Genomic DNA, 12,321 nt, shown 5'->3' on the forward strand with positions numbered 1-12,321 from the left:
CCAGTGGTCCAAGGTCCTCTTTTCCGATGAAAGTAAAATGTGCCTTTCATTCGGGAATCAAGGTCCATGGGTTTGGAGGAAGACGGGTGAGGAACAGAACCCAAGCTGCTTGAGGTCCAGTGTGAAATATCCACAGTCAGTCATGATTTGGGGTGCAATGTCCGGTGCAGGTGTTGGTAAACTCTGCCTTCTTGAATCCAAGGTCACCGCAACAGTCTACCAGAATATTTTAGAGGACTTCATGATTCCTTCTGCTGAGGATCTGTATGGAGATGCAGATTTCATCTTCCAGCAGGACCTGGCCCCTGCCCATACCGCCAGAAGCACCAAAACCTGGTTTGATGCCCATGCCATCACAGTGCTTGACTGGCCAGCCAACTCGCCGGACCTAAACCCCACTGAGAATCTATGGGGTATTTTCAAGAGGAAAATGAGGGGCACCAGACCCAACAACAAAGAAGAGCTGACAGCAAGCATCAAGGAAATCTGGGCTTCCATAACTCCCAGGCAGTGCCACAGGCTGATTGCCTCAATGCCACGTCGCATCGAGGCAGTGATTAAGGCAAAGGGATTCCCAACCAAGTATTGAAGACTGACATATCGTTTTGAAAGGACCATATTTTGATTGATTTGATGTGATCCTAATTTCTTTCTTTTTTTTCTGCAAAAACTGAGATGTAAATGGTGATTTGTTCACAGTATTCTAATTTTTTGAATTCCTGTTTTCATGGGTTTTATGAGGTGGAAGCCCACATTATGTAAAAATAAACAAATAAATACTAGAAATCGTTTAAATTGTGGGCCCTGAATCTATAATCTATGAAAGTTTAACTTTTTGAATGGAATTATGGAAATTAAACAACTTTTCCATGATATTCTAATTTTTTGGAAAGGGTCTGTATGTGACAAATAAAGGCTTCTAATTCTAAAAACCTCATCAGAAATTTTCTGTAACCATGTGATTTTTACTTGCAACAGAATATGCAAATCAACAGACTTCACTTTAATGAAGTTTAAATCTCATTCGGCAAGATAACGCATGCGCAGTACTGACACAGATGCTAGTAAACAATCCCTTTGTCATAGCATCGCAATTCTTGCCATCTAAAAAGATCGTTTTTCTCAGTGAATAAAAACAAACAAAAGCACGTCATGTTAAAATACAAAGAAAAATTAAATTAAAAAAAGACTTTGAGTAGCGAGCGATGGAGCATTAACAAGCAGCAAAACAGTTTCTCAAAGGCTGGGTATAAGTATGAGTACTGTTTGTGTGTGTGTTTGCGCAGTGCTTCAATGACCAGTCTAATTTTTACACCCAAACTCTGGCATCTTCAAGGTTGTTTTCAACAATTTAGAAGCGATGTATCCACTCGATTTTCACAGCCTCCGTAAGTCATGTAGCGTGTAAGTGACGCTACAGTCTCGGATTCTCATCTCTCTCTCATTATCTCTAGCCGCTTTATCCTTCTACAGGGTCGCAGGCAAGCTGGAGCCTATCCCAGCTGACTACGGGCGAAAGGCGGGGTACACCCTGGACAAGTCGCCAGGTCATCACAGGGCTGACACATAGACACAGACAACCATTCACACTCACATTCACACCTACGGTCAATTTAGAGTCACCAGTTAACCTAACCTGCATGTCTTTGGACTGTGGGGGAAACCGGAGCACCCGGAGGAAACCCACGCGGACACGGGGAGAACATGCAAACTCCACACAGAAAGGCCCTCACCGGCCACGGGGCTCAAACCCAGGACCTTCTTGCTGTGAGGTGACAGCGCTAACCACTACACCACCGTGCCACCCCCATTCCAAACCATAACAACTAAAAGCATTCCAGGTGACTACCTCACGAAGCTGGTTAAGATAACGCCAATAGTGTACAAAGTGTCATCAAGATAAACAGTGGCTACGCTGAAGAATCTAAAATCTCATCTCATCTCATCATCTCTAGCCGTTTTATCCTGTTCTACAGGGTTGCAGGCAAGCTGGAGCCTATCCCAGCTGACTACGGGCGAAAGGCGGGGTTCACCCTGGACAAGTCGCCAGGTCATCACAGGGCTGACACAGAGACACAGACAACCATTCACACTCACATTCACACCTACGGTCAATTTAGAGTCACCAGTTAACCTAACCTGCATGTCTTTGGACTGTGGGGGAAACCGGAGCACCCGGAGGAAACCCACGCGGACACGGGGAGAACATGCAAACTCCACACAGAAAGGCCCTCGCCGGCCCCGGGGCTCGAACCCAGGACCTTCTTGCTGTGAGGTGACAGCGCTAACCACTACACCACCGTGCTGCCACAGTCTCGGATTCTCTCACGTAATTTGTACACAGAGCATGATATTTGAACCTCGGAGAAAGGAAGATGTCAGCACCCAGGGACAGCTTATAAAAAAAAAAAAAATCCGTACACAGTATCCAGGTACAAGTATACTGCACATTTATATTGCACATTGTCCAGTATTACTTTTAGTCAGGAGCAGTAGCCTAGCCTGACTAAAAGTAAGACTGGCCAATGTGCAATATAAATGTGCAATCTACAGTGCCTTGAAAAAGTATTCATACCCCTTGAACTTTTTCACATTTTTCCACCTTACAACCACGAACTTAAAAGTTTTTTATTGAGATTTTATGTGATAGACCAACACAGAGTAGCACATAATTGTGAAGTGAAACGAAAATGATAAATGGTCTTCAGTTTTAAACAAATAAAAATCTGAAAAATGTGGTGTGCATTAGTATTCAGCCCCCTGTACTCTGATACCTCTAAATACAATCCAGTGCAATCAATTGCCTTCAGAAGTCATCTAATTAGTTAATAGAGTCCTACTGTGTGTAATTTACTCTCAGCATAAATACACTTGTTCTGTGGAGGCCTCAGTGGTTTGTTAGAGAACACTGAAGAACAAACAGCATCATGAAGACCAAAGAACTCACCAGACAGGTCAGGGATAAAGTTCTGGAGAAGTTTAAAGCAGGGTTAGGTTATAAAAAAATATCCCAAGCTCTGAACATCTCAAGAAGCACTGTTCAATCCATCATTCAAAAATGGGAAAAGTATGGCACAACTGCAAACCTACCAAGACATGGCCGTCCACCTAAACTGACAGAGCGAGCAAGGAGAGCACTGGTCAGAGAAGCAGCCAAGAGGCCCATGATCACTCTGGAGGAGCTGCAGAAATCCACAGCTCAGGTGGGAGAATCTGTGCACAGGACAACTACAAGTCGGACACTCCACAAACCTGACCTTTTTGGAAGAGTGGCAAGAAGAAAGCCATTGTTGAAAGACAGGCATAAGAAGTCCAGTTTGCCGGAAGCCATGTAGGGGACACAGCAAACATGTGGAAGAAGGTGCTTTGGTCAGACGAGACCAAAGTTGAACTTTTTGGCCTAAATGCAAAGCGCTACGTGTGGCGGAAAACTAACACTGCTCATCACCCTGCACACACCATCCCCACTGTGAAACATGGTGGTGGCAGCATCATGCTATGGGGATGCTTTTCTTCAGCAGGGACAGGGAAGCTGGTCAGAGTTGATGGGAAGATGGATGGAGCTAAACACAGGGCGATCCTGGAAGAAAACCTGTTGGAGGCTGCAAAAGACTTGAGACTGGGAAGGAGATTCACCTTCCAGCAAGACAATGACCCTAAACATACAGCCAGAGCTACAATGGAATGGTTTAGATCAAAGAATCTTCATGTGTTAGAATGGCCCAGTCAAAGTCCAGACCTAAATCCCACTGAGCAACTGTGGCAAAACTTGAAAATTGCTGTTCACAGACGCTCTCCATCCAATCTGGCTGAGCTTGAGCTATTTTGCAAAGAAGAATGGGCAAAAATGTCAGTGTCGAGATGTGCAAAGCTGGTAGAGACATACCACAAAGGACTTGCAGCTGTAATTGCAGCAAAAGGTGGCTTTACAAAGTATTGACGCAGGGGGGCTGAATACTAATGCACACCACATTTTTCAGATTTTTATTTGTTTAAAATTCTGAAGACCATTTATCATTTTCGTTTCACTTCACAATTATGTGCTACTCTGTGTTGGTCTAGCACATAAAATCTCAATAAAAAACGTTTAAGTTTGTGGTTGTAAGGTGGAAAAATGTGAAAAAGTTCAAGGGGTATGAATACTTTTTCAAGGCACTGTACAGTGCCCTCCAAAATTATTGGCACCCCTCGTTAAGATATGTTCTTAGGCTTCTAATAAATTCTTTTTTTTTATAATATAGGACAACAATGCAAAAAAAAGAGAAAAATCCAGCCTTTAATTCAAGTGCATTTATTCAGTGGGAAAAAAATCCCACATTAAGAAATAATTCTTTTACATGAAATCAGGTGTGCCACAATTATTGGCACCCCTGATGTTAATACTTTGTACAACTCCCTTTTGCCAACAAGACAGCACTTAATCTTCTCCTATAACATTTCACAAGATGGGAGAATACAGAGAGAGGGATATTCAACCATTCCTCTTTGCACAATCTCTCTAAATCATCCAGAGTCCTGGGTCCTCTCCTATGCACTCTCCTCTTCAGCTCACCCCACAGGTTTTCAATCGGGTTGAGGTCTGGGGACTGAGATGGCCATGGGAGGAGCTTGATTTTGTGTCTGGTGAACCATTTTTGTGTAGATTTGGCCACATGTTTAGGGTCATTATCTTACTGAAAGACCCAGTGATGACCCATCACTCAGCTTTCAGGCAGAGGCCACCCGATTTTGATTTAAAATGTCCTGGTATTTCAAAGAGTTCATGATGCCATGCACCCTAACAAGGTTCCCGGGGCCTTTGGAAGAGAAACAGGCCCACAGCATCACTGATCCTCCCCCATACTTCATAGTGGGCATAAGGTGCTTTTCCACATACTCATCTTTTGTGATGTATTAGAGTGTTTGTTGCCAAAAAGCTCCATCTTGGTCTCATCTGACCAAAGCACACGGTCCCAGTTGAAGTCCCAGTACCGCTTAGCGAACTCCAGACGTTTACGTTTACGCGTGTAAGTGAGAAAAGGCTTTTTCCGTGCATGCCTCCCAAACAGCTTGTTGGCATGTAGATAGCGCCTGATGGTTGTTATGGAGACTTTGTGACCCCAAGATGCTACTCTTTGATGCAATTCTCTAACAGTGAGCTTTGGAGAACTTTTTACTTCTCTTACCATCCTCCTCACTGTGCATGGTGGCAAGATAAACTTGCATCCTCGTCCAGGCTTGTTTGCCACTGTTCCAGTTGTTTTAAACTCCTTGATGATTCCTCTGACTGTAGGTATGGGCAGGCGTAGGTGAGTGGCTATTTTCTTGTAGCCGTTGCCTGACTTATGAAGGTCGACACACATCTGCCTTACTTGAATGGTGTGTTCTCTTGTCTTTCCCATGTTGAAGAGTGGATAAGAGAAATAGGCCTCTGTGTCACATCATATTTATACCCCAGGGAAACAGGATGTGATGAATTAATAATTAAAGGTTCCTAGATACTCTGATCAACTTTATAAACTACAGTAGAAATGACAGAAATGCTTCAATTACATTTATTTTCTAGGAATTGTTATGGGTGCCGATAATTGTGGAACAGGTGATTTTATGAAAAATAATTATTTCTTAGTCAGGGATTTTTTATTTTTAAATTCACTTGAGCTAAGGGTTACATTTTTCTACAATTTTCAGTGTGAGATTATGCTTCTGCAATAAAAACTGAATTTATTTTAAGGCGTTTAACACATCTTAACCAAGGGTGCCAATAATTGTGGAGGGCGCTGTAATGTGTAATACCTCTCCTGCTGGCCTTTTTTTTCCTCATATCTTATTTTTTATATTTGTGTAAATACTTAATTTATCTAGAAGTTTTCTCTATTTTTTATTCTCTGTTTATCCTGTAATGATGCTGCTGGAATTTTAATTTCCCTGAGGGAACCCTCCCAAAGGGATCAATAAAGTTTTATCTAATCTAAAGTATGAACAAATGAGTAATCGAACATGCCTTGTATGGATATCATCTTTCAGAATAAAGGCGATTATTTTTTGGGTTTTGTTTGGGTTGAAATAAAATTCTTAGTTTTTAAAAACGGTTAAAATTTAAGTAAAGCATTGTTACAAAATAGAAAATTATTTGTAATCAGAATTTTGGCTGGTTGGGTTTTTTTTCCCCTCCATATTCTTTTTTTATTTATTCATTTATTGATGGATTTTCTTATCAAGAATTGTTGGACTATACCTTGTATTAGTATTGAGCTGAAAGTGTGGTATTGTGATAATTAGGCTTGTGCAGTATTGGCACCCAGTTAACAGACACTGAAAGCATTGACACTTCATGTTGTCCAAAAAGAGCATCATACATAATTAAGGACCCTACACACCCCGGTTATCACCTCTTTATTCTCCTCCTATTAGGCAGGAGGTTCAGGTCACACATTTGGATTCAGAAGTGGTTTCTTTCCCAAGGCAATCTTGTTTATGCCTTGCACTATACAGCAGTACCTCACAATGACTGCTCTCATGGGCAGTAATGTCTGGGGGCTGCAGCAACTACAGCTCATAGAAATAACGTCAATATGTACAGTAGCTAAGCAACAATCTGTGCAATCCTGCAACATCTAAAATACACTGTGCTACAACTAAGAATTTTGCACCACATCAACTGTGTGCAATAACTCAGGAATTTGTGCAACAACTACTATATATGCAATAACCACAGTATTTTCAATAACTAACAAATTTCTGTGTGTGCAATAACTAATAAATGTGCAGTAGTGGTGGATGGGAGGGTACATGGGGGACAGGTTGGGAGTGATTTTGTTGTACACATGCCTGACCAAAAAAAGTCGCCATTTGGATATAAATAAGCAAATACTGAAGAGCCTTTGATTGGATAATTACTGCAGTGATTAATATGTTTCACCTGGCAACAATTATTTTAACTCTTAACTCTAACTGATGCAGTGAGTAGCTTCTCATTTCTTATACCTCTTCCAAAACGGTTGTTTTCCGTGTTCATGGAAAAGATGTTACTGTGGTTCAGAAGGGTCATATTATTGGCCTGTAAAGAAAACAACTAAGCAGAGTGCTGTAATTACTGGAGTTGGGTGAAGAACTGTCCAACGCATCATTAAAGTGCATATTCTGGACCAATTTCGTTTTTTTTTATATGAAAGCATGTCCCTTTACACACTCATCCAGAAGGGTAATTTTGCACAAAGCCATCTGTCTACAGCAGAAAAAAATAAAATAACAAAACACGTCTGGAAAAATCCCAAGGGAGTGTGGAGCCAGATTCGTGACGTCACCTGCGGAAGCGCCAGCAGGCTGCGCAAGCTTGCACAGTTTCAGTGCACAGCCTGTGTAGACCAAGCGCTCCCATTTCTCTCTTATTGTCTGGTCTTTTGGAAAATGATAAGTACTAATCCCATCAAGATTGGTGTTGCTACACCCTCCTACGATACATCTGTTAACCATTTTAATAATTACGTGATAACGTTGAAGAAATTTGCAGAAAACCACCAGGTCGTTTTCTCAAACAAACCAGTGCTGACGTAGGATTCAGAGGGAGGCGTCCCGCACGTGACGTCACGAAAATCAATGTTTGCCGGGAAATCCAAATGCCAAGTTTTTTCAGAGGCGGACCAATTCGCCTCAAATGGCTTGATTTCAACTGAATTTTTCTGGTATTGCGCAAGGTAAAAAAAATGCACGCACAAAATGCAAAATGTGACAGATATTTGACCAAAGTTTAATATAAAATAGGAGAATTACATTGATCTTGCTCCTGAATTTACCCGTGATATGCACTTTAAAACCCTGAAGGATAGTGGTGAACAGTCAACTTCATGGAATAAATGTGGTCGGAAAAAATTCTTGACTGCCCGTGATTGGAGATATTCCAGGACAAACATCAGGCTCCAATTGTGAAATAGTGGTTCAGGGAGCATGAAGAATCATTTTCAAACATGAATTGGTTACCACGGAGTCCTGACTTTAACCCCAGTGAAAGTCTTTGGGATGTGCTGGAGAAGACTTCACAGAGTGGTTTGACTCTCCTATCGTCAATGCAAGATCTCATCTCATCTCATTATCTCTAGCCGCTTTATCCTTCTACAGGGTCGCAGGCAAGCTGGAGCCTATCCCAGCTGACTACGGGCGAAAGGCGGGGTACACCCTGGACAAGTCGCCAGGTCATCACAGGGCTGACACATAGACACAGACAACCATTCACACTCGCACTCACACCTACGGTCAATTTAGAGTCACCAGTTAACCTAACCTGCATGTCTTTGGACTGTGGGGGAAACCGGAGCACCCGGAGGAAACCCATGCGGACACGGGGAGAACATGCAAACTCCACACAGAAAGGCCCTCGCCGGCCACGGGGCTCGAACCCAGGACCTTCTTGCTGTGAGGCGACAGCGCTAACCACTACACCACCGTGCCGCCCTCAATGCAAGATCTCAGTGAAAAATTAATGCTGCTCTGGACGGAAATAAATGTTATGCCGTTGTAAAAGATTGTTGAAACAATGCACAGCAAATGCACACCATAATCCAAGTTAAAGGTGGTCCAATGAAAATAAGTGTTTAGAGCTTTTTTTTTTTTTTGCCAGGTAGTGTATGTCATGTGTATCAGATATCAAGTGTCACCATGTGGGCAGTTGGGAGGGCAAGCAGTGAGAGTAGGATGTGAGTACTGTTTGTGTCTACGACATGTCTGTGTCTTGGAGATGCTGCTACAATGCCGTTGTCCTTGACAATGACAATGAACCTTGAACCCACAACAGAAAAAATGGCACCAAGAATAGCATCATTACCATTAACGTTATTTGTTTTAATCTTTTTAGGTTTCAAAAAAAATTTTTTTATTGTTATTTTTTTGATAGCTCAAACATACATTTATAGGTCCTCCACTGGTTGCCTTATTTGCATGATACAGTTTGAGTATTGTAGTGGCAGCATTAATGACATTACCCCTGCTACTGTTCCTTTTGCTTCTGCATCTGGGAACTGTTTGCACTTAGGACTTCCCTTCCAGCTGCAGTGACCCTCACAGGGAAACCTGCTGCTGTGATTATGCGATGTTGCAGTTTACCTGTCTTACCGTATGCTCAAATGACTTCTCAATATGCCCACATCTAACATCCTGAATATCTTACTTCCCATATGGAAAAGATGTAGATAAATCTTATAAAATTTGTATGTCCTTCGTCTGAAACTTGTATGTCAAGCATACAACAGTGAAACCAGATATAAGATCCTTAGTAAATTTGAACAAAATGAAACTTGTATGATTTGCATATTTATCAGAACAATATATGACAGTAATGGAAAAGTGGCCACTTTCAGGAGTAAATCATATTCCTTATATGATGCACAATACATGAAACATAAACTGAAGGTGATGGAAAGTTATAAGTTTCTTCTATTTCTTTTCCATATGGGTTTATTTAACAAACAGTTATTCCACAAAATCAAATTGTACATGAACTGATAGCCGACGCGGCATGTAGTGCCAAGTTGGCTATAAGCCATCCATGTACGATGAGATTGAGTGGAATAACTGTTTTATTCTATCCACATTCACTGGATTTTGAGAGCATTTTTATTTTTTGCAAATTCGATAAATAAAAACTTTATACAAAACGTCTGACAAAATTTCTGCTTAAAATTTAAACAAACTGGCGAAATGACAATTTGTGAAAAATGCTATAATCCATCAAATACTTTTGTTCCATATTTTGTTGCCCTTTTTTTGTATTTTTTTAGGTTTTCTTCTTCTTTTGGGTTTTTTGGTGGTTGGCAAACCAACTTAAAGGTGCATTACTGGTACCGACTGGGCTGGAGTGTGGAACAGGAGATAGTGGGAGTGGGGGACAAACAAAAAACTATATTCTTTTACCTATTTCTGTTCCTTTGGAATTCTTGATAATTTTTGGGGTTTTGTTTTCGAGTAGTTTTTATTTCTTCCTCGGTTGGTTTAGCAACACGCTCTGCCATTTTGTTTTTCTCTACTCACAGTATATGAGCTGATATCCTAGTAGTAGAGTAGCCAATCAGAAGGCGTGATTGCTCATATCCAGTGAATGTGGATAGAAAAAAAAAATCTGGCTCTTTGGGCCATGACAAGACCGGAGTTGCACCGATTTTAGAAGGTTTAACACATTTATTAATTTCACATACAACAACGAAAAATAGAACAAACATTACAAAATAGAATATGGACATCAGTATTATCAGTAGTGTAGGGTGTGCATGTGTGTAAAATGTAATGGATGTGTGTTGTCAAATGCTTAAACTGAAAATAAAGAAACACTGGCTGCCACATCACCTCACGGGACGTCTGCTGGACAGAGGAGAGAGAGCGAGAATAAATCAATCATGGGTATTTATAATCTCAGGGCACCGAGCCCAGGTGCCCCGATCACCAAACCCAACCCACAAACCAAAGTCTCATCAGGAAGCTGCTGCCTCAACAGTAGGGGTCGCCACAATATATAGATATGTTAAGGCCAATACCTCTTAATGTTTCTTCCTGTTATCTCAATTTTTCTTGCCGCTCTGGGCTCCAGGTGGTTGTGTTAGAGATCTAAATCTGTAAATGCTATAAAGCTGTGTAAAAAAACATTTCTTTAAAGCTGCTTTATGACACTGTGAGCTTGTAACAGTCCATCTCTGTCAGCCTTATTGTGTCATTCATTACGTGTAAAATAATCACTAGTTTTATGCAGTAGTGGTCCTTTGCACTATGTTTGGCCGTCTATCTGGTGGACACAGGGGCAAGCCATCCTATGACTAAAAACTAAAGGATTTACAACACATCACAGTTCTCAGATGCTATTTTAGCTTGCAACAGCTGAGGATTGGAAGAGCAGCAGGGAAAACGCCAAAGAATAAAGGCAGAGTGTTCCCATAGCGGTGTTAAATGAGTCTGTCAGCAGTGCTTGCCTGTGTTTGGACCTGCTGTCATTTAGATTTCACCCTGTAGAAGACTGATTAAACGTTATAAAACCCGTATGTGTGTTTTTCTGCAGGGCACTGAAGCATGGTGTGCGTGTGTGTGTGTGAGGAGATGATATTCTGTTTTACAGACACTTGGCTCTGCTCATGCTTTTCTTTAAATCGGAGGATTGTTTCCATTTCCCAGGAACCTTTGGACGGATATTCCATGGTGTCTTGCTTGATGAGAAGGACCCGAGTAAAGAGAAGCAAGTGTTTGTGAAAACAGTCAAAGGTACAGCTGCAGTTTATACACTCCATTAATCATTCTCGATTACGAGGACAGAAAAGTTTGTTCTTTCTGGTCTAATGAAAATAACAATGTATTTTTGAGAGAGAGAGAGGGGCAAGGGCATGAGCAGCGTGGCTATAACATAAATGAGAACAGGACTTAACCAACTCGCCATGCCCATGTGTATTATTTTTGAATAACAGGGAAGGTACGTCCTGTGTTATTCCTTATATCTAAACTTCACTACATTATCAGTGGTTTACATAAGTAAGGAATAAAGCACAATGGGAAATGTTGTTACAGTCTACTTTGTGGTGGTATGATGTGGCTCAGTGCTGTCCAGAAAGCCTCATGACATCAACAATTATAGGTTTTTGTTCAACTAATTAGTTTTTAAAACTTATTATTAGCCTTAGATTACATGCCATGATATCAAACAAGTCCCCATGAATGGGTCATTACCTAAGAACCAATAACGTTAAAATGAGAGACTTAATCGAAACTTGTGATCTGAATTATAGCCAGAACTTGCATTCGAGTTGCTGTCTTCACCAATCAAATTCAAGAGCTGTGATATAATAAACAACACCTTTTGTACAGTCCACACATCCTTATAAATCACTGTAAACATGTGTTTGAGATTAACCCTCCTTCCGAGTACCAGGTCACGCCCTGAGCAAAGACCATTTTTTACATGATTCTGGCAGGTTTCCTGTGATCTGTCTAAAGCATTTCAGCCAAGGAAATTGCACAAGATAATCAGAGGATGAAAGTGAATGGTTGTATTTGAAATGCATTTCAGTTTGTGATTCTAAGTTGAAATGCAGTTCACGAATAAAATCTAAAAGACATGACGAAAATATTTAAATGTAGTATGGTAAGAGAACATGTTGGGTTTTGCTGATATTAACATGGCACTCCTGTTGCCCTCCTGCCCTGTATTGCCCCGGACAGGGCTGGTGCCTGCTGGCAGACAATGCTCCATGCCAGTCTGGGCTGTGGTAAACCCTTCAACTTCCCCTAGCTGTACCCATGGGGCAGAAAACAATGTAGATTACCTGCAAATGCAAAGCAGCCGCCAAAATGTGCATGTCGAGATAAACCCAG

The 12,321-nt window shown here is 41.3% G+C and overlaps 1 protein-coding gene across 4 annotated transcripts in view; it reads left to right on the forward strand.

Annotated features, from left to right (window-relative positions):
* The window catches only part of ryk (receptor like tyrosine kinase), a 207,761-nt gene that overhangs the window by 155,927 nt on the left and 39,513 nt on the right, over positions 1-12,321 (forward strand). For all 4 annotated transcript variants that reach the window (XM_060919793.1, XM_060919791.1, XM_060919790.1 and 1 more), the window contains one exon: positions 11,131-11,217. In XM_060919793.1, coding sequence (XP_060775776.1) covers positions 11,131-11,217 — 87 coding nt within the window. The remainder of the gene's footprint in view (positions 1-11,130; positions 11,218-12,321) is intronic.

Source organism: Neoarius graeffei, chromosome 4 (assembly GCF_027579695.1).
Source record: "Neoarius graeffei isolate fNeoGra1 chromosome 4, fNeoGra1.pri, whole genome shotgun sequence".
NCBI lineage: Eukaryota > Metazoa > Chordata > Actinopteri > Siluriformes > Ariidae > Neoarius > Neoarius graeffei.